The sequence below is a fragment of the Clytia hemisphaerica genome, unplaced genomic scaffold, assembly GCF_902728285.1.
Source record: "Clytia hemisphaerica strain Z4C2 unplaced genomic scaffold, Clytia hemisphaerica genome assembly, whole genome shotgun sequence".
NCBI classification, from domain to species: domain Eukaryota; kingdom Metazoa; phylum Cnidaria; class Hydrozoa; order Leptothecata; family Clytiidae; genus Clytia; species Clytia hemisphaerica.
Window position 1 is genome coordinate 94829 of NW_027104154.1, and position 18077 is coordinate 112905.

Sequence of the window (18077 nt, forward strand, 5' to 3'; positions counted from 1 at the left end):
TTCATTTTATCATATTTAGGTGAATATATTATACCAGTTGTTTTTATTATCATGTGTGTTAGGTATGTTTTAGTGGAATAACCCACTTTATTATATTATATAGGATATTTTGTTAGTTATGTAAAAGTTTTTTATTTTGGATATATTTAGAGCTTTTACAGAAAAAGAAATTTTTATCAAGTACCTTTATCTTTCTGTGCATTATGAATACATGATGAAGTTTCATGTCATCCTTGTTGGCGAAAAGATGTCAGAAATTTTTGTTTTTGATTTAATGAAAAATTTATTTGTCTTGTAAGATAAATTTGAAACATAGAATAATCATTTTGTTTTAGTAAAACTTCAAATTTATCTTACAAACTTACTTTATCTTACGAACCTTCTGCACGTGGGACCAACTTGTATGATTATCTATGTCTATTTTTTTTTTTTTACTCATTAGTTAAGAAAAAGATGAAATCTTTTAACATTACTATAATACATTGATGAAAATATGGAATGAGTAATGGATATGAGCCAATTCAAGATCATCATTGCTTAAACATTTTCCAGTAATCACCTGTACGATAGAGAAATGTCGGGTATGTATTCTTGATAATAGTGTAAATTTTGAAATTATGAAGTCTTGCCCAAAACATTTCCTTTCTATCGCTTTCAAGAGTTTTGAGATATTCTGCATGTAAATTCCTCTGAATCAATTTCTACTTTTTTTTCCGAAATAAAGATCTTCAATCAAGTCAAGCTATTATCTTTTAGCAAGAAAAGAAGTTAATAGGCAAGAACCTATTGGACCCAGAGAAGGGGGTTGGACCCAGAGAAGGGGGTCAGTACTAAAATCTCAGACTTATATAATGAAGACTAAAAGAGCAAGTTTCCCTTTTAAACCAACGTTTTGGTATTTTATTATCAAATGATACTAAAATACTTGCAAGACTAATTCACCACGTGACTAAACGTCATGATATCTGAGATTTTAGTACTGACTCTACTCCCCTGTTTAACATAATAAAATGAGAAATATCTACATGATTCTCTGGTAATATCTAATTCATATTTTTTTTACTGTTTAAAGGCTGGTTGTTAAAACAATTAGTACCAACGGATGAAAATCCCATAAGCCGTGATGTTAAAGATGTTGTCGCGATGAATTTGAATGTTGACTGGAAGAAATTTGCATACGGAATTATGTCAGATCAAGATATAGAAAGAATTGACCTTGACAATAGAACTGTATATGAGAAATGCTTTGAAATGTTGAACAAATGGACTGAATCGAACCCTTATGAAATAACAAATGCCATATTGAAACTGAAATTAAATGAAATGCAGAGAAGAGACATTCTAATGGACATTGCTGACAGTAAGTGATATTATTGAGTTTTAAGCCCTGAAAGGGGCTAGAGATGAATATTCAACCTTTTTCAAGCATGAAAAAGTGAAAACCTTAAGATTTGCTCCGCATTTCGAAATTTTGTTTGAAAAACACACGGGTCACGTGTTTAGGATAGGAAATAAGTATCTTCATCTCCAGAACTTACATATCACAATTAATCTGCAATGGGGAAAACTCTCTAAAAAGAGAGTACGCGTTTTTTTAAGAAACTAGTTTACCAAGCAGCCTCAACGTTTCTTAAGAAATCGGCCTTTTGAGCCTTAAAAATGTTTCTTACATGTTTCTAAACTTTTTTACATAATCAGCCTGTTTTTCATGCAAAGAAAAAAAAAACATTTGTTTTGATTGGAAGGTTCTTAAAAACAACCGAATTAAGAAATGTTATTTTCTCATTCTCAGCCTCAGCATGTTTCTTATTTTTTAGGCATTCTGAGCCTCGTGTTTCTTAAAAGTGTGTTTCTTAAAAATAAAAAAACGTGTAACGCCTCAATACCAACATCACATTTATTATTACCCACTCTTGTGTTTCGGTTCTACAATCAGTGACAAAATACTTGGCACAAAAGGGAAATTCACCGGGGTGTTTTGAAACCACAATCGATTTGTAAGTGCTCTAAAGTAGGTTCGAAGGGTAGAGTTTTAACTCTGAGTTTTAACGCTAGACTTAAGGCTTAGGACCTTAGGATCTGAGGATCCAAAAGTTCAAAAATGGTCTAGTAGGGCTTGAAATATAGCCTAGAAACCAATAAATCCCTCCCAGATCGAAATAATCGACGAAATTAAGTTGAAGGCCTGAAATTGACATTCTCGCTCGAACTTCAATTTTCGAAAAATGGTAAATTAGCCAAAAGTGCCAATATATTATGGCACTGATTGTAGCTCCTTCAGGGCTTTGAAAACACTATTTACTCTACTGTTTTATTTTGAATTTAAAGTCTGTGGATACTGTACACGTAAAAATGTATACACCGTTGGAAAGATTTTTTTGGAGGCAAAGATTTTTGAGAAATTGAAAATTGGAGATGAAATAAATGAAGATAGACAGGTTCAGTCAGACTTAAGAAATACAATATGGCTCCCAATATTTGACAATAAGGTTCTGCCCGTGAGGGAGTAGGAGTGACATTATTGCCAACCATTACAATCTGTCTAACATTGACTTGCATTGACAGTTCAACAACACTGTAGTAACCATTTTCTCAAAGGACTATTTCCAAATTTTTCTTACAAATAGAACTATTGCTACACTCCTGATATTGGTATTTATAATCTGATGTATACAGGATACAGGATACAGGACAAAGATACAGGATGTATACGGGTTTGATCCGCGAGTACAATTTTGGACTAAATTAAATAACCTGGAAATTTCGAATTTAGCGCTATCGTCACTTACTAAGTTAGAAAACAAATTTCAAATAACATAATTCCATTCATTTGTTTATGAGAAAAGAAATTATAACATGGCTATGACCCTTCCTTCCCTGTGCACAGGCTAAAATTGCTCCTTGATTTATATCTATATTTTAGTATCTTTTATTATCCATTGGAAACCACGATAGTCTAGTTTGCACAATAGACAACACAATAGACAGCTACAGATTTTTAGGCCTTACTCTTGAGTAGGAGTTTTACGCTCGAAACGAAGGAAGATATGACGTAGCCTAAGATTGTCATATTATGTATGCTTCTTAGAATTTAATAGAGGAATGTTTACATACCGTTGGTTAAAAAAATGTGATTATAATATTAGTTTTGTACTTGTGTTATGTCAATGTATAATAAGTTTGAACATGCATACACGGATGCTCTAACTATTTTGTCAACTTTTTTAATTACTCATGACATTCGGCTTTTTCTGAGAAATAGGAAAGTCAAAAATGAAATTCAATAATTCAAAGGAATCTATATGATGAAAAAAATGGTCGAAATACTTATCAATCATGGAATGTAGGCCTTTATGTAGTGTTGTCTATTCCTTCATATTTTTTTTAAAGACCAAGTATAAGTTGTGGTTTGTTGCTGTTTGTGTAAAGTAGTGCATTTTGTTGTTGTTTTGTTGTTGGTGTTTACTTAGGATTTTGGTTTAATTAATGTTGTTTTTCGAAGGGTGCTATATGAAAAAGAAAAGTTTTAGTTATAGAAAACTGTTAACTTCGTGGCTTCACTTTTTTTCTGGCCATACATAAGGTATCATTCAGTAGCAAAAACACCATCAAATAAGAAATATACAAACACAACACAATAAACATAGACGGCCTAAGATCTTTTTATATCGTCCAATATATATAAGGTATCATTCCATACAGCACGCTTTTTTCTCACCATTTTAGAGGTTCCATCTTTTGGGAGAGTGAAATTTCCAGACGAGCCTACCAGAAGTTATGAGGAGCCGAGACAACCGCAACAACCACAACAACCGCAACAACCGCAGCAGCCAGCAAGGCAAGAGAACCTTTATGAGAGAGATGGAGGTAATAAAGGTAAAATATAATGTGATATGGAAAATTGCATGTTAATTGCAAATATTAATTACATATTCTTAAGGAGCGATAGCCAAGTGGTCAAAGGCGTCAGCGTTTCAAACTAGGGATTTGTGTTTTGTCGCCCCTTCCAATGTTCCGTTCAGCTCATAGATAGCCGAGCCGGCTAGCCGTGGCCCCGTGAAAACAATTGAATAACTTCTGAAAGTTATAGATTACTGGGCTATCCACGTTAAATATCGACTCTGTCTATCTATCTATGTCTCTATTTGTTTTATATAATGTTCTTTTCATATTTATTTATACTGTCGACCCCTCATTTAATGCAGATAATACCCGGGGGGTACTAGGTTTGCGAGGTGACGGGTATGTCCGAGCCGAAAATCGAAAATCGACCCTTTGAGAGACAAAATTTTGGTGATTTTGGGACCCTTTGAGAGACTTTTTCCTAAATTTTGGTCCATTTTTTCAAATTTTGGTTTGATTTTCACCAAATTTTAGTCAAAATTCTTGGAAATCGTGACCCTTTGAGAGAGAAATTTTTGATTTTTGTGATTTTGGGACCCTTTCAGAGACTAACTTTTGAATTTGTACCCCTTTGAGAGACTTTTGAGGAATGAGAAAAGGTACCCTTATGGCTCACACATACCCGGCACCCATTTTGCCTAAGTACCCCCCCCCCCCGTGAGATAATGTTAGTTAGAGGTGTCTTAAAAGTTCAGGGGTAATTCTCAATCAATCTGTTCTATATCCGTTACTTTTTTCTTATTTAGTTATACAGTGACCCCCCTCCCCTCTCTGAGCAGACAATTTTGAAATTGACTAAAAAGTTCTGGAGTTATTCAATCCATGATCAATCATTTTTAGAAATATATCTCAATCTAGTTTTTTGTCAACATTTTTGTCAACATGATCCAATTTCTTTGCAAATTGTTGCATTTGTTTTTCTACTCGATTCTTTCCAGTATTAAAGTGTCATGGGCAACCCTGGAAAAAAATATCAGGAGTTAAAATCAAAAAGATATGTTGTAAATTATCATCTATAAGTTTCCCAAAGTTGACGTTGTTAACTACAGTACAAATACATTGCCTTTGAACCATTGCCTTTTAATTAATGAACCCATTTCAATGTTGATTATTGTAAATAAGTTGTCTAGCCTAATAGACTAATGAGTGGTTAAGCGATTATTAACATAAAAGAATTTAAATTCAATGCTTTTAGAAGTGTTTTAACATAATGATAAAGCTTACCGAAAAAAATTATCATGCGTCGATTTTAAAGTACTGTACTACGTTGCTTTTTGCTTTCAATTTTATGTATGTTGAAAAACTTGAAATTTAGGAACATAATGTTGAAAATAGGCAGTAGAGACTTTGTCAAACATTTCAGCTGAAAGAATTGGAATGTTTGTTGTGGAAGGGGGTTGAAGTTTGAATGTATGAAATTTTAGTTTTCTAACTTTATAAAATGACTGTTCCATAAACTACTGTGTTGTTTTCTTTGTTTCTTTTTCATAAGAGTTTTACGTGACTGATCTGTCCTTAAGAGACACCGATGAACTGGCAACCAAGCTAGATGTCACTTACGGTGCTGGTATATCAAACTGGAAGAATGTTGCTCACGAACTAATCGGCCGAGATTCAGAGCTATTTTATCAAATCAAAGACTTAGACCTGCATTATTATGGAGGGGGAAATCCAGCATTGGAATTTTTTAAACAGTTAGCTATGAAAGAACCTGATGTCACTATCCGGCAATTCCAAAGTATTTGTAAAGAATTTCAGAGAATGGATATGTCGCTTTACATCGATCAAAAATTAAGTAATAATCTGGACGGGTTTGTACGAGATTTGCAGAGTCAGCACAAAGAACGACTAGCGAGTTACATGAATTTAAATATACCAGGTGTTTATGACTGGGAAATGTTTGCTGACGAATACGGTTTCAATAGACAACAAATTAATTTGATGCGAGCAGCTCTTAAAGAAGGTGGCAGTTTTAGTCCGACCAAAAAATTGGTTGAATTGTTACAACAATCAAGACCCTTGACAACTCTTGATGAAATCAAAAGAGCATGCGCTAAACTGGGTCGGAATGATGTCGTCCTTGTATTGAATAAAGCGATTGAGAAAAAGAAACAAAGGATGACGTAATGTTTGTCCGATTTGCTTTAGTTAGAGGAGATTACTACGGGGTAGCGAGCACTCGCCAACGGAAAAGGATTATCTTCCCATAGGTAAGACACTTGAACCTCCACTGTTAGAGACCACCTTATCAACGGTTACCTTTAACTGCGAAGAGTTTCAAAGCGTGCTAACTGCAAATGAGTATGAATAATTTTGATTTTTCATTGTCAAACCATGCGATACTTAACATTAGATTTTGACCATTATAAACTTCTATATCTTTTCTGTTACACATTTATGCACAATCAGCCTTTTGGTAACCTATCGTACATTAAAAGACTGTTGTACTGCAAGAAATTGCTTAAGTTTTGCTTAGGTTTTACTTTCGAAGAGGGCCATTTAAAGGCCTGTTTCCATCGATCGCGCGAGGGTGCACGCTAGGATAAAATTTCCTAAAATAGCCTATTGACGTCACGAATTAAATTTTCTTGTACACAAAAAGTGTACGCTCTTGTACGCTTTTGTGCTCTTTTCTACGCTGAAAATTTTCAACTTTTTTGAGCGTACAGGAGCGCACATCTCAATTGACAATTTTTTAACCAATCAAGAAAGCGAAAAACTGCTGAGTAAACAAAAAAATGTAAACATACAGATTGTGTATGTTTTTTATGGAAATCAAACATTGATCGCGCGGAGTGTGCGGCCAAATCTATTTTAAGAATTTTGGCCTAGCGTGCACGCTCGCGCGATCGATGGAAACAGGCCTTAAAGCGTGTCCGGAAAAAAAAAGAGGAACAGATTTATGTATTATAAGTATTTATCTTTATATATAAAGTAAAATCTTTATGTAATAGTTATCGGACAGTTGCGAGTACAATATGAGAAATATTTTACGAGTTCCCAGATTTTCCGTACAATATTTTCCGAGCCTTTAGGCGAGGAAAATATACGGAAAATCCGGAACGAATAAAATATTTCTCATATTGTACGAGCGTCAATTTATATTTAATTTAATATTTAAAGGTTTTGTTTTTAAATAAGAGTTGTTTACTCATCAAGCTTTTTCACATTGGATTGACAGGGATGTGGAGCAAGATTGGTCAGAAAAAGGAAAAGAAACTGCTTATACCAGCATAATATAACAATAGGCAGACACTTTCCTGATATGAAATATGTTTCTGATATGAAACGGGAACATTTATGTAAAAATAAAACCTTTAATCAAATATCTACTGATTGAACGAAACAAAATTTCATTTTATTATGATAAATTCAAACTCCAATGATTTTGATAATTGTTTTTTTATTTTGTTCCACATTTTTCCGGACACAACTCATAGAAAAACATCAAAAAGCTTACATTCTTTTTATAAGCATTTCACTTATATGCATCGCACTTTTGTGTATATCTAGGCTCAGAAATTCAAGCTTATGTGAAGCATTTACCCGAGCCTAAATTTTTCGATTTTGGCTATTTTTTGCTGGAATTTTACGGATTTTTTCGAATTTTCCTAAGATTTTGCTTAATATTTAAACATCCTTCTAGTATTTTTTAGCCTTGTCCGGTTCTCGATCTAATGTATGCTTTAAAAGCTTTTTTAATTATATCGCATCTTCTTAATATTTTTGTTCCGTATAATTGTAAGCAATTATAAAGAAAAAAGTGTAAAATTTGAAAAAAGGGTTAATAATAAAAGTGGGGAAGGATTGTTTTTGTTTTCAGTTTCAAATTTGGTAAACGTTTCTAAAAAGTACGTGAGCAAAAATTGTTTATTTCCTTTCAGCCAATGACCATCCGAAAAATTACCCCTGCTATGCAGGGCTTTGTAAAAAGAGAAGAAATAGGAAATTAATGCTCATTAAGATCTTAAGATCTTCTCTTCCAGTTAGTTCGCTGAGTAGTTATTTGCTACACCATAACTAAGATCTTGGTATGACTGGGTTTTGGTTCAAAAAAATTCATCCACATTACTAACAAAATAACAATGTTTTTTGAAATCTACAGCTTCATGTTGAATTTAACTTTTCTTAATTTTTCAGCCAAGAGGTTGTTGATGCTTTTCTATCTTAAAGGGGACATTTATCTTTTGTATTTTGAACACAAGATAACTTTGTCATCCCTGTCTAATTACTCTATTTATTTCTATCATTTTAGGTCATACTAAGAAAAATAAAAATATTAAAAAAATTGAAAAATATATAAATAATGTGCATTGAACAAACAATTGGATTGTCTTGACTGGATTAATAAAAAAAAAACAACCCTGATATGGTTTTGATTTTTTGGCGCCAATGGGTTGTTGTCGATTTTTCAGGTAATATTACAGTCAATCTTCACATTTGCACTTTTTTTTATAAGAACATAGAACAAATTTGAGACCTCAGATGTTCTTAACTCTTTTAGTTTGAAGCCTCGAAATGTTCTTAAAATGTTCTTACTTTTACAGTTTTGTGAGCACTTTTGTCCCTTTTCCTAAGAAATTGGTTCAGCAAAGCCTTGAAATATTCTTAACTTGTTGGACCTACCTCCGGGTGCCCCGGTGGAGGTCCTATGAATTAACCTCTGTCTGTTCGTCCGTCCGTCCGTCCGTTCGTCTGTTACCAGCTTTTCTCGAGATTGGCTCATTAGTTTTTTCTGATTTTTTGCACAAAGATGCAAAATGGCAATGGCCAAAATGTGACGGAGCCCGATTTTCGAAAAAAAATCATTTCCGGCCTAAAATGCCGGAAATATGCCGGAAAAACCGGCCTTTTGGCATTTTTTCAAGATTTCATCATTAGTTTTTTCTGATTTTGTGCACAAAGATGTGTATTAGCATTGCCCAAAACTTGGCCGAGTCCGATTTTTGAGAAAAAATCTTTTCCGGTCGAAAATACCGGAAATATGCCGGAAATCGCCGTTTTTGCAGATTTTCATCGGACTTTTTCCTTATATTTCGTTGTTTTTTCACACAAAAACATTATTAATAGCAATGTCCACGATCAAGCATGATTCAATTGTCAATAAAACTGATTTTTGAAGCCGGAACTTTCTAAAGATCGCCGGAACAGCCGATTTTCGCCGGAAAAACAGTATTTCTTGAATTTCTTGAGCTGTACTTTATATTTTTTCATGAAATTTTGCACACTGATGCAAAATGTCAATACCTAAATTGTGACGAAGCCCGATTTTCGAAAAAAAATCATTTCCGGCCGAAAATGCCGAAAATATGCCGGAAAAACTGTTTTTTTGGCATTTTCTCGAGATTTTATCATTAGTTTTTTCTGATTTTTTGCTCAAAGATGCGTATTAATTATGTCCAAAACATGGCCGTGTCCGATTTTTGAGAAAAAAAATTTTCCGGCGGAAAATGCCTGAAATATGCCGGAAATCGCCGTTTTTCTAGATTTTCATTGGACTTTTTCCTTCTAATTGGTTGTTTTTTCATTCAAAAACATTATTGATAACAATGCTCACCATCAAGCATGATTCAATTGTCAATAAAACTGAATTTTGCGACCAGAACTTTCTATTTAGTTTTTCCCTACAACCCTTCCCTCTCCCCCTACCATCAATCAATGATGAATTTCTTGCGTTATGCATTTTCGCTAAACGCCATTTTTTTTTGACTGATATTTTTTCATTTTTCTCCTTGCATTACTATCTAACTTACTTTCATCATCAGGTAGGTCCATTCAGCATCTAGCTTGTTCTTAATATTTTGGCCATCGAAACCCTATATTCTTATATATTTTGTTTTTGTTCATGTATTCAACTGTTTGCCTAGTGTTCTAGTTTTTTTTGGGGTCAAAAAAGAATCTTTGTGAATAAAAGTCATTATTTATAAGCACACAATTATTAGTACATTGTATAAGCACACAATTACTAATATTTTGAGAATTTGTCTGAAATTGCTTCATGAACTTTGATCATGCCAATTTATATCCATGCAGGGGGTTGGACGAACATTTTACCCTCAAAAACGTGTACTGTAGTGTCTCCATAACTCGAACACGTACGGGGAGTGCAGATTTGGTCGAGTTATAGAGTAAGGTTTATAAGGTATTGTTAACTGAAAGGACCATAAAACTTTTTCGAGTTAAGATGACATTCGAGTTGTAGAGGTTCGAGTTAAAGAGATTCTGCTGTATTATCACAACACCTTAATCTCTTTTTTTCTCATTATCTTGTAGAAGAAGGAGAAGGAGAAGACCAAACTCATCCTCATCTGTCGAAGAAACGGAACTGAATGGCGTCACACAATCACACAACCCACCAAGAACTGCCGAAAATGAAGATCCTAGACTTGTCGACTTTCAAAAAGAAACTGGTATTTTTCTCAGTTCTTTCTTAGTTTTTTTGTTATCTGGTAATTTGTGCAGATACAAACAAGGCCGTTGATTTCCATTATTAATAGGTAGCTGTCGATTTTACCGGTTTTTAAGGGTCTCCTAAACGGGAATTATAGCCGAACAAGTCTTCTTTTAAATCCTTGACCTTTGATTAGTTAGGAAACCGTAATTTTATAGAGTGAGAGTGGTCAAAATTTCAAAATATATGAATTTAAGAATCAGGCAATTACAAGAATTGATGTAGGAAATTAAAGAATTGTTTATATTTCAGAACCCTGGAAATTGAGTTTAAATCAAATTGACAGGATATGTGACCCACTCAACAGAGAAAGCAGAATTCCGAATTGGAGGCGCTTAGCAGAAAAGCTTTGTAACGACGACCCTAAAAAATCTACAAGCCTGAAAGCTCATTTGGACCTTAAAGGTGGCCCGAATCGGGGTCTACTTCTATTAAAAAAACTCAATACTAAAGATCCCAGTATTAGAATAGATCAGATTAAACAAGTTGCCGACGAGCTTAAACGAAATGATATCGTATTGCGGCTTTCTGAAGATCAATTTCAAGATAACCCTTTCTTAAGTAACTTAACAATCATATCAAACATCTACATCGCCGAACTATTAAACAGTGGCCCTCAAAATGGAAGATGGGATCTTTTTGCTGAAAAATTCCATCTTCGTAAGACGGAAATAATGAAAATACAAAATGAGCCGCGTAACCCTGATTATAAAGGACCCGCACAACAATTATTCATGAATACAATGCGTGAAGCTGGACGGACACTTTATGAATTGAAACAAATCATGAGGGAAATAAAACGAAATGATCTCGTTATAGAAATTAATAACATCTCAAAAGAAGAACTCGATGGAACATTAAGAGAAAATTCAGCTGAAGAAACTAGTAATGTTGATACAGATTCGGTTTAAAACGCGGACTGCCAATCACAGTAGAGTAACAATAACTCGAGCCCGTATGATCAACACAAATTGTTCGAGCTATGAAGCAAGGTTATAAGGTATTGTCGAGTTATAGAGGTTCCATTTATAGAGGGACTCTACGGTATCTACAAATACTATGCGTGGAACTATTGACCCGAAACTTCTGGACGGGAAATGAAGCTACTTATTTCCCATGTGTGACCCGCTTGTTTTTTACACAAACGCTTGATTGAAAGTAAAACCTATCGCCAGGATTTCGAAAAATATGCCGCTTTAAACGTCACAATGAAGATCCAATCCGTCATTCTAAATGCGCGGCGCAAATCTTAAGGCTTCACTTTTTCTTGCCGGTTGAAGATTCATCTCTAGCCCATTCGGGGCTTTAAACTCAATATGCGTGGAACGCAACCTGGACCTTGAAGAAATGAAAAAAAGGTTGAGCTCTTCCGCGAAATTTTAAGATTTTGAAATTTCGCTGATGACACTATCGGGAGACAATATTTTCATGATTCTGTGTCTTTTTATGCCAAATCACGCATGTTGGTTGTCGAAATACGTGTCTCTTTGATGCCAGTAAACATTACAAAAGTAGTTACATTTTCGAGTTTATCTCAAATATTTCGCGGATAAGGCCTTTCGAAATTTCCATTGGGACCTAATTTCGCGGATGACACCCGAATCCGCGAAATTTAATCCCTGGGAAAATTCATTCCATTAAAGTAGCTAGCTATACTAATAACATACTAATTTATAAGACCCAGCACACAACCTTTTGTAGTAAAATTTGTCCAAGTTTTGATACATTTCTATTTTATAGACATATACAAGTATTGTAAATATTTTTAATTTTTAATTTTAATTTTTTAATCAATAGAAAATGACATTAGATGCGGGTAAGGGCCCTCCTTAATTAGTGGCAGGTAGTTTAGTGTGTCAGTTGGGCGGGGCATGTCGGTATTAGCTCTTTTCTTATGATATCTTACTGTTTGCAAACTCCTCCCCCAGCTTAGTTAGTGTGTGCACTGTAAATTGACTGTAGTTTTTCCCTTGTCTTCATTCGCTTGCTCTTATTGGTTTACTTGTTTACTTCTATCATCTCTAATCATGCTCTTTTTTTCATTTCTAGTGTTTAAATAATATAAAAAATTAGAACATAAATTTTTCAAAACAATAACCATGAGCTCAAAACAGAGTAAGTATCCAAGTATCTATAGTTACTTTAAGGGCAGAAAGTTTCGCGAAGTCAAAAAGTCGCGAAATTTAGCGAATTTAAGTTTCGCGAATTATGGTTTTCGCGAATTCATATAAAATTTACCTTTTTTGGTAACAAAAACTCATAAAACACGCAAAAATTTAGCAAACAGTGAAAAACTGAGTAGTAAAGTTTATTTTTCGCAAAAAAAACTTTCGTGGTTTTCAGGTTTAATTTCTTACCTGGCAGAAACTTTCGCGAAAAAGGATCAAAATCGTGAAAGTTTCTGCCCGCGAAAGTTTCTGCCCTTAAAGTAATTCGACTTTTAAAATACTTAATTTTCATTGATCATTCTAGACAGCAGTTTTAAGCACAAGGAAATTTGGAATCTAGAATTTCGTAGCTCGCAATTCGCTCATGTGTGCATCGTTCTTTGGTATACAGACACAGATGTATAGTCTTTCCAATAAAGATCAATTTTCTATTCCCTATAATGAAAAATAATGATGATACATATAATTATGCTATACGTTGTTTTTGTTTTTTCGGATTTGCGGCCACCAATGCTAAAGCCCTAAAGTAATGGACCAATTTCCCATCAAAAAGAAATGATAGTCGGCCTTTGATGTGCCGCATCCCCAGTCAACTACCCTTGCGCATAAACCTTAAAATATTCCGAAAGCGAGGGCTTCCCACAGCAAAAATCCTCTGGGTTATCTGCATCTGGGTGGAGAAAAATTTTCTAAGAATAATTAGGCTCATAGACTCCTTAAGAAGAATTTCAGAACGAAGCTGACCCCGCATTGCCTCAACAAAAAAAGTTTGTCGGATCTTAGAAAAAAAGAGTGTAGTACAAATTTGAATTGTTTTTTTTTTATCATGATTTTTGAACAGATCTTCCAACACAATGTTCAAGCTCAACAGTCACAATAACAACAACTACCAAAAATCTTTTTCGTATGTAAATTATTCCAGTGCCTTTCCCTGTATAGTTTAAATAATTATCATTTGTCAAATGCTTTCCAAAAAATAAAGCGTACCTGTGATTAGGCTGCTGGCATCCACTAACGGATTGCTGCTCCTTATATACTACCTGCAGTTGAAAAATCGCTTATTTTCCTTCCAAACAAGAGTTGTAGCACGCCTTTTAACTGCATTTCTATTATTTTTTTAGCTGGAGTGGGTCAAATTCTAAGCACAGGTATAAATTTTGACTATAATATTTAAAAGTGAAAAAATCAGGGGACATTTACTTTGACGATGATGCTATACACGATTTTTTTAGAATTTCGACCGGGACTTAAGTGGGATAAGTGACTATCATTCCTCATCCTACAAAACCTTTGCTTCAATATTTAATCCCCGGCAGAATTTATGTGTTGATACACTATATTGAGCAAAAGCCATACTGAAAACTAAAGACCATAATATTTTATTTATGAGTAATACCGGGTGACTCACGAAAAAGTATAAGAGTTTGGAGGGTAACTGTGTCCGAAAAAAATTGAATTTTAACTAAATTCTTTTTTCATGGTAAAGAGGAAAGGCAAACTTAAATTTTGATGTATCATTTTTTAATTTTGGAAAAGTAGTTATCGAGATATGGAGGTATAAAGTCAAAAGTCATTATAAAAACAGTATCTCGATAACTCTTATACTTTTTCGTGGGTCACCCGGTAGATTTCAAATGATTTTCTTGTCGACTTAGATGCTTTCAAATACTCTGTCGGCTTTGAATTGTTGGCTTCGAGGCATAGTGCTGACAGTTCCATTTTTTCACCATGCTTTTGCTCATTCATTTTTTTTAGGGTCAGAAAAAGAAGAATCAAGCCAAGAGAATGCAAAAAATAGTAAAGGTATACTAGTATACCTATATTAACACATTCAATTGTTAAAACTGGTTGAAAACAAAATCTTCTGAACTTCTTTTCTAAGAACCTACTTTCTCATAGTCTCCTCTAATATAACGAATAAAGTTTGGCTCAAAAATATGCGAACACCGTTGTACACCGTTCGAAAGATATTTTCAAGGAGGACACTCTAAAGGATTAATTTTTTTGAAAACTTGAAAATTGAAAAAGAAAAATAAAGATGAAAAAAAGAAGATTCTTCCGTTTCAAATATCATGACATTAATTTTATAAGGATTATTGGAACTTTACAAACTTCGAAAATGTGTTCTAATTTTTCGTGTTAGATAAAAAGTTTGAAGTAGCTCATTTTAACTGTTTTTGGTCATTTTTGGCCGTCTTATGCCCACTTTAAAGACTTATTTTCCAGCTGAACAATCAACTGACGAAACGCGCAATCTTGTCTGGTTTAAAAACTACAGTGCTTTTTCAAATCAATCACTATGTTTATTATCGATACAGACTTCGCCAATAAACTGTCAATCATTAAAAAGCGGTTTTGATTCTTTAAAAATTCATATTACTCGTGAAATAGAACTTCTTTTGTTAAATCGACTGATCTCTGAATAGTTGACTGGATTGTGCTTTCCATATTAAAGGAAGCGTGTCTTGTTTTCAATACACAAATTTCCTATTAGCAGATTCATGTAAAAACGTCACGAAAAAATCAAAGAGTAAAGTTATGATTGGCTGAGACATGATTACCGCATGCTTTCGACACTTAAAAGAAAAAATATCTTATCTGTTCAGAGCTTTACATGTTGTTTTTTTTAAATAAGAATATATTTGTAAGAATGTCCATGATGAAAATGGCCAAAAAAATAAGAATATGCTAAGAATATCACTATCATGGAATTTTGCTACTCAAGCTAAGAATGCTATTTTTAGAGCGTTTTCAATTATAAATTGTCATCAATTACCCCCCAAGTAAGGCTCACTTCTTTTACAAAAATGCCATTTTATGCTTGAGACTTATGTACTAAATGTTTAATCTAGTCTGAATTAGGAACCTAACCTAGGAATGCTGTAAGAATATTTTAGGATGATTTTCCCAAAAAAGTTAAGAATATCCATGATGAAACACCATTCTTATAAAAAAAGCGTTTACTCGACGTTTTTTTGTGACTTTTCTCCCATGAATCTGCTACTGTAATAGGGAATTCGTGTATCCCGATCGCCAACAGCGCAACCAGTAGGTTTTGAAACTCGAACTTTCCAGAATCTAAGTATGTAAAGTCTCATGTAAAAGTGATTTCAGTTTTTCGATTGACTCTTTTGCAGGCCCTAACAAGGATCGCATTTATTTGAGACTATACATGAAAATCAAAAAAATTAAAAAAATCATTTTGTAAAAAGCTGTATAATATTTGAAAAAGCTCACTTTGTTTTGTTTTTCTTTTCCTGTGTATAGGGTAAGTCAATTAATGATTTTGTTGCGATACCTACATACGTAAAGCTTTAGCAAGGGTTGCCACTAGCAATTCATTGGTTTATTTTGTATCCAAACGCTAAAAGGACTCTACTCTTGAGCTAAGGATTGCCGCCAAAATGTCAGTAATACTTACACAAGTGTCATCCAATTTTGTTCTAAAACATCATCAAAATGACAGGGTGTTTAGAACTTTAAATTGTCGTATTTCCATACGTTTTTGAGTATGAGACTTGTTGTAGTACTTTTTTTGCTCGGAATTTCATACACTATCCGATGGTTATCCACCGTTTTAGTTGAATACGAAAGAATTTTGTGTGGTTGTGTTCTAGAAAAGATGTCACGGATACTACCGTCAACTGCTCTAACTTGGGACAATTGGTCGAAACATGGTACTGGTTGATATCTGGTCTGTATTTTTCACTTACTGTTAAATCTCTTTGACAACAAATTTGTTTTGGTAACTCCACCAAGTTTATCAATCATACTTATTCGTTCCTCTTAGAATGCACAGACACTCGTGTGTGTTCCACAACGGATTTTTTTCATATTTCGATTTAAAAGCCTACTCGGTGCGAAAGAAAAATCGTGTATTTTTTAATACGCCGTGCATTAACTCAAATCAAATGACTTTGGAGGTTCGGTGAAATGCTGGCCGAATTGCCGTCCCATGTTTTGTCAGATAGTCCCAAGTTAGAGCAGTTGACGGTGAGTGTTTTCCCTCTAGTATAAATACACAACACTTAATTTATTTGATGAACTATTCTTTTCAGTTGAGGTAGCCACACAAGGAGAAGACAGGATATTGAATACATTGAAAAAGAGCGAAAAGGAGAAATTGCAAGCTTGTTTGGATAAAGAAGGAAGTCATCTAAAAAACTGGAGGCAAGTAGTGGATAAAATTTTCGAAAATGACGAAGATAATAGTAAAGCAATTGAAATAAAAGCTACTATTGAAAACATACGGTTTGGTGGGGGTGCTGCTGGAGGGTTTTTGAAGAAGCTAGAACAGAAGTTGCCTGATCTTACGGTTGGTACTCTAAATGAAATATGTAAAGAGGAGGGCAGGAATGATATTGTTAAAGATTTGAAACGTTTTAAAGAACAGCAAAAATTGTTTGAAGTTTTGGATGCAGACGATATAAGTAAGTTGAATGTTAAAATGGATGATGATGAATTTTGTTTGATTGTAGCGGAATCCGAAATATTGGAGAAAGTGGCACACCACTTCGGCATCAAGGGTACTTTGTTCTCTCAACATGAAAAAGATAATATTAAAGCCATTGGTCCGGGAAAATTTCAAAGCTGCACCGTGAGTTTATTGGATATTTTGAATAGAGAAAGATCAGATATGACTGTAAAAGAATTAGCTAAAATTTGTGAAGCGTTACGAATCAACGATGCAAAAGATGCTTTGCTTAAATTGCTTCATAAATAACATACTGTTTATGATTTTATGTGTTTATAGTACATTAGTATTTCTTACATGCACCCACACTGAGATAACAAAATTTGTATACCTCTGTTAGGGATAACGTAAAATAATTTTGAAATACACCAAACCGTATACACGCTTTTTTTTATAAAGAATATCCTCTCTAAGAATATCAGGGTGAAAATTGGCCAAATCGTAAGAATACCCTAAGAATATTATAGAGCGAGTTTCACAGAATTTGATAAGAATACAATCATTTTGTATTTGGTTAACAGAAAAAACTGCTTCTCTTGTTAGACTTAAGATTTAAACTTTGATGTAGAAGTGTAATTTTTGCTCCTAATGTGCACTCAAAAGTCCCAAACTGTCAAATTGATCGCAGTGATGCAGAAAAAGTTTTAGTGAAATTGCTTTAGCGAATAACTATTTATGATTTTTAGTGCTGTCCTCATAACTCGGACGAATGTCTCCTTAACTCGAACAAGTCGTCTTATCCCTTAAAGTTTTTATTTTACATAAGTGTTCCCGTTTCATATCAGACACATATCATGACAGTGTCTGCCTATTGTTATATTATGCTGATATAAACAAGAAATGTTTTTCTCTTCCTCTTTCTGATCATCTTGTTCCACATGTCATCCGTGCCAATCCAATGTGAAAACGCTTGTAAATTAAAACTGATGATTAAGCAAGTGATATCACTCTTATCTAAAAACAAAACCTTTAACATCCCTTACCTGTCTTAATATTTGCGTCTCCCTCTTACGGGTCCGAGTTTTGAAGACTTCACTGTGATACACATAAATATTTTTTACATGCACCACTTTATATTTAG

At 33.9% G+C, this 18077-nt stretch overlaps 2 protein-coding genes across 7 annotated transcripts; both read left to right on the plus strand.

Moving 5' to 3' along the window:
* Positions 1–443: 443 nt before the first annotated feature.
* Positions 444–7700, plus strand: LOC136814082 (uncharacterized). Of its 2 annotated transcripts, none has more exons than XM_067070578.1 (5): positions 444–581; positions 1073–1360; positions 3727–3876; positions 5396–6408; positions 6775–7700. In XM_067070578.1, exons 1-4 carry the CDS (start codon positions 575–577, stop codon positions 6028–6030), a joined length of 1080 nt encoding a protein of 359 aa, XP_066926679.1. In that variant the 5' UTR covers positions 444–574; the 3' UTR covers positions 6031–6408; positions 6775–7700. The 2 variants fall into 2 exon arrangements, with proteins under 2 accessions (XP_066926679.1, XP_066926681.1); XM_067070580.1 differs by having other exon boundaries at positions 3727–3867; positions 6775–6822.
* Positions 7701–8156: 456 nt separating this feature from the next.
* Positions 8157–17842, plus strand: LOC136814085 (uncharacterized). 5 transcript variants are annotated; one of them, XM_067070588.1, is made up of 8 exons: positions 8157–8318; positions 10177–10313; positions 10607–12469; positions 13364–13426; positions 13644–13670; positions 14278–14325; positions 16140–16216; positions 16581–17842. In XM_067070588.1, exons 3-7 carry the CDS (start codon positions 12454–12456, stop codon positions 16208–16210), a joined length of 225 nt encoding a protein of 74 aa, XP_066926689.1. In that variant the 5' UTR covers positions 8157–8318; positions 10177–10313; positions 10607–12453; the 3' UTR covers positions 16211–16216; positions 16581–17842. The 5 variants fall into 5 exon arrangements, with proteins under 5 accessions (XP_066926689.1, XP_066926686.1, XP_066926687.1 ...); XM_067070585.1 differs by lacking the exon at positions 16140–16216 and having other exon boundaries at positions 16581–17841; XM_067070586.1 differs by lacking the exons at positions 13364–13426; positions 16140–16216 and having other exon boundaries at positions 16581–17841.
* The last annotated feature ends 235 nt before the right edge of the window (positions 17843–18077 follow it).